This window comes from Cupressus sempervirens, chromosome 1 (genome assembly GCF_028749045.1).
Source record: "Cupressus sempervirens isolate cs-2001-9-10 chromosome 1, ASM2874904v1, whole genome shotgun sequence".
Taxonomy (NCBI): domain Eukaryota; kingdom Viridiplantae; phylum Streptophyta; class Pinopsida; order Cupressales; family Cupressaceae; genus Cupressus; species Cupressus sempervirens.
In genome coordinates this window covers 406,085,813-406,089,981 of record NC_143118.1, presented here as the reverse complement: position 1 = coordinate 406,089,981, position 4,169 = coordinate 406,085,813, and the positions used below count along the sequence as shown (strand labels likewise).

At 34.9% G+C, this 4,169-nt stretch overlaps 1 protein-coding gene across 1 annotated transcript; it reads left to right on the top strand.

Moving 5' to 3' along the window:
• The first annotated feature begins 2,356 nt into the window (after positions 1-2,356).
• Positions 2,357-3,665, top strand: LOC149578017 (expansin-like B1). Its single transcript, XM_089795381.1, has 5 exons — positions 2,357-2,522; positions 2,621-2,730; positions 2,812-2,990; positions 3,075-3,207; positions 3,304-3,665. The coding sequence occupies exons 1-5, from the start codon at positions 2,393-2,395 to the stop codon at positions 3,499-3,501; spliced, it is 750 nt and encodes a 249-aa protein (XP_089651507.1). The 5' UTR covers positions 2,357-2,392; the 3' UTR covers positions 3,502-3,665.
• Positions 3,666-4,169: the final 504 nt, after the last annotated feature.

The following is a 4,169-nucleotide window of genomic DNA, read 5'->3' as shown; positions in this document are numbered from 1 at the left end:
AGATAGGTTTTATTTGATATTGAATTTAATGTTATCATATTAATCATTTTACATTTATATTTGAATAGCGAGATAGTCCGAAATTATAATTTGAGTTGTATAAAGTTACTTCAAAGCATTTTAAAAAAAATTAATATATGAAGTTTAAAATAGATTAAAATTTTAATTTTACTTTTGGGATATTGTTATGTAAAATGTTATACTCAAATCTAGATATATGGTTAGGGACAAAGTTATTACTATAGTTAATGTTAACCTTAGGAATAGAATTAGGGTTAGGTTTAGCATTAGGGTTAGGGTTGGAGTTATAGTTAGGGCTTGAGATATGGTTAAGGTTAGGGTTAGATTTATGGTTATGTTTATTGTTAGAGTTATGGTTAGGGTTTAGATTAAAGTTATGTTTATGGGTAAGGTTAGGGTTAGAGTTATGGTCATGGTTAAGGTTAGGGTTAGGGTAAGTGTTAGGGTTAGGGTTAGGCCTATAGTTAGGCTAGAGTTAGGGGTAGGGAAGGGTTTGAGTCATAATTAAGGTTAGGGATAGGTTTAGGGTTTGAGTTAGGATTAAATTTAGGGTTAGGATTAGGGTTAGAGTCCAATTATGGTAGAGTTGGATTTAGGAATAGAGTAAGGGGTAGAGTTATGTTTATGGTTAACATTAGGTTTATAGTTGTGTTCATGGTTAAAGATAGGGTTAGAGCTATGGTTATAGTTAGGGTTAGGATCAGGGTTTGGGTCAAGGTTAAGGTTAGAGTTAGGATTAGGGTTAGGGTTTGAGTCAGAATTAAAGTTAGGGTTAGGGTTAGAGTCCAATTATGATAGAGTTAAAATTAGGGTTAGAGTTAAGGGTAGAGTTATGTTTATGGTTAATATTAGGGTTAGAGTTATCCTAATGGTTAAGGTTAAGGTTAGAGTTATGCTTATTGTTATGGTTATGCTTATAGTAGGGCTAGGGTAAGAGTTGGGATTAGGGTTTGAGTCAGGGTTAAGGTTAGAGTTAGGGTTAGGGTTAGGGTTTGAGTCAAGATTAAAGTTAGGGTTTGGATTATGGTTAGATTCCAATTATGGCATAGTTAGAGTTATGTTTATGGGTAAGGTTAGTTTCAAGGTTAAGGTTAGGGTTAGAGTTAGAGTTAAGGTCGATGTTAAGGTTAGAATTAGGGTTAGGGTTAGTGTTAAGGTTAGGGTTACTGTTAGAGTTAGAGTTAGGGATAGCATTAGGATTAAAATTAAGGTGAGGGATAGGGTTTGAATAAGATTAGAGTTAGATTTAGTGTTATTGTTAGGGTTAGGTTACAATTTGAGCTAGAGTTAAGGTCAAGGTTAGAGTTACAGTTAGGGTTAGAGTTACAGTTAGGGTTAGAGTTTGGGTTGGGGTTATGGTTAGGTTTAAAATTAGATTTAGAGTTAGAAAAAGGGTTAGGCTTAGAATTAGGGCTACAAATATAGTTAGGATTAGAGTTAGGGTTAGGGTTAAGGTAAGTGTATGAATTAGGGTGAGGGTTAAAATTAGGGTTACACATACATTTATGGCCCATTCGGTCGTGGGCATAGGAATGGAGAATAGGCATGTAATATTGGGAATAGGAATGGCTATTCCAATAACAACTATTTTCTGGAACGGGTATAAGCTCATTTTAGAGGCAAAATGGGAATACGTATTCCTATTCCCTATTCCAAGTGACGAACCAAACAAAAAATGGAAAACATATTCCAACTTTTCTATTCCTATTCCAGCAACCAAACGGGCCATTAGGGTTAAGGTTAGAGTTAGAATAATAGTAAGGGTTAGAGTTAGAGTTAGAGTTAGAGTTAAATTTAGATTTAGATTTAGAATTAGAATTAGAATAAGGGTTAGAATTAGAAATAGAATTAGGGTTATATTTATAGTTAGAATTAAGGTTACGGTTAGAATTAAGATTAGAATAAGTACCAATGCTATGTCTAAATTGTTAAAAACCAGGGAGCGCGCGGTACCGTCAACTAATACGACGGACATGACGGCGTAGAAAGAATTGAATACCATGCACTTCTTTTGACTTTTAAATGAATCATCTGCCAGCCGCGAAATGATGCAAGTTACGTCATGATAATTATATGAAGCATTCAAGCTCCAAGGTTATAAGAAAATGTCAATGGTTTATACTCATCTCTGAAAAAATCAATTAAAAGAAAATGTCAGATCGCGTGGTTTATACAGACATGGTCAAATTCAGATGGTAGCAGGTGGAGAGTAGAAGTGATCTGTAGAACGCCGAATTGATGTAGTTTTTTAATTAGAGCGGAGGCTCGCGCCGATTGTTTTATCTATAAATACTTCTTAGAAACCTCGTCTTATTTCATTCCTCTCTCTGCTAATACAGGTGAATTCAATTTGATATCCGTGCGTGTACGAATGGCTTGTCTTAAATTATTTGCCGCTCTCGTATTGCTCCAAGTACTTTTCAGCGTTGGTCACTGCAGTTCGGAATTCATACATTCACGCGCTGCTTATTATGGGTCTCCAGATGGCTTAGGAACTTCCAGTAATACATACTTGAATTCTGTGTTGCCATTATCATGATTTAGTTTTACTCTATCGTTGAACAAAAGAAATGTTATTAAGCAAAATATGAATGTGCAGGTGGTGCTTGCGGATATGAAGAGTACGGGAGAGACGTCATGGCAGGAAATGTTGCTGCAGCAAGTCAGTTTTTGTACAGAAATGGGGCTGGATGTGGCGCCTGCTATCAGGTAATCAATGCTCATAAACTATCAATGTTTTTCATAATATAACAAACTGGAGTGCTGATTGACGTTACTTGATATAAATAGGTGAGATGCAAGAATGAATATCTATGTAAACATAGCGGAGTAACAGTGGTGGTCACAGATCATGGGGAAGGCGATAGAACAGATTTCATTATGAGTCCTCATGCTTTCACAGCTATGGCGAAGCAGGGCAAAGATAAGCAACTGAATAAGTTGGGTGTTGTTGACATTGAGTACAAACGGTAAGATATGATCTTTTCACATTACACTGCTTTCTATATTCTAGACAATTGCTCATGCTGATGAATGCTGCAAATACATGGCAGAGTGGCTTGCAACTATCCTGGATACAACATTTATCTTAAGATTAACAAGAGCAGCAAATACCCATATTATCTATCTTTGGTGTTGCTGCACCAAGGTGGCCAAAGAGATGTAGTGGCTGTTGACCTGTCTCAGGTATACAAAGCAAAATCATACATATATTAGATTCCAAATTCATATCAGATTTTGTGATATATTTTTATCGCTGACACTTGGGGGTTGTAATGGCAGGAGGGAAGTTCAGAGTGGAAGGGAATGAGGAGGAGTTACGGGGGTGTGTGGGACATTGTAATGTCACCACCCAGCAAGGGAAGTCTGGTTATCCGATTTCAAGTGTCAGGGGGAGAATGGATTTATGCTCCAAATCCTCTTCCCTCTTACTGGAAAGCCGGCGCTGTTTATGATGCTGGTGTTCAGCTCAAATACTGATTATTATAATGACTACTTGATCTGGTGGCATTTAAATTAAATAAATTCAAGCAGAGAGATTCAATGCGTTTCTCTCTTCTTGTACTTGCCTCCAAAACATGTCATCTTACTGATCGTAAATAAAAATAAGTATAACAATTACTCGAATGTACTTTTTGGAGAAATGGACCACCTTTCCACTTTCAATATCTTCTTTGAAAAAGTATCAATCTATGTCTGTTTCCAGCATTTACATTTTTAGCTTTATGTATGCTCTTCCATATCGAAATATATTTCTTTATTAAATATTTTAATTGTTATTTCCATTTATTTAATGCAGTATAAGGGAGATTTATGTGTTATTTTTTTATTATTGGTTTACCTGAATTCTAATTAGCATACTAAAAGTTTTAATTAATTTTCTTAGGTAAACTATATCTAATAATTAAAATATAAATAATTAGACAAATTTTACATTGAGAAAGTAAATAGCAAGAGTAACAAGAGTTCTAGAGAAGCTAGAGCCCTTGCCTAGTGGAAAATAGAATATGGATTTGCATTTCATAGAAAGTTATTTTATGATAAGAATTTTTATTTCATTTCTAAGACTATTTTTATTCTTCTGTAACATCTGTTTATTCTGTTTGAAGATCACCTTTTGACTGTAGCATTTGTATCTTATTATTTTC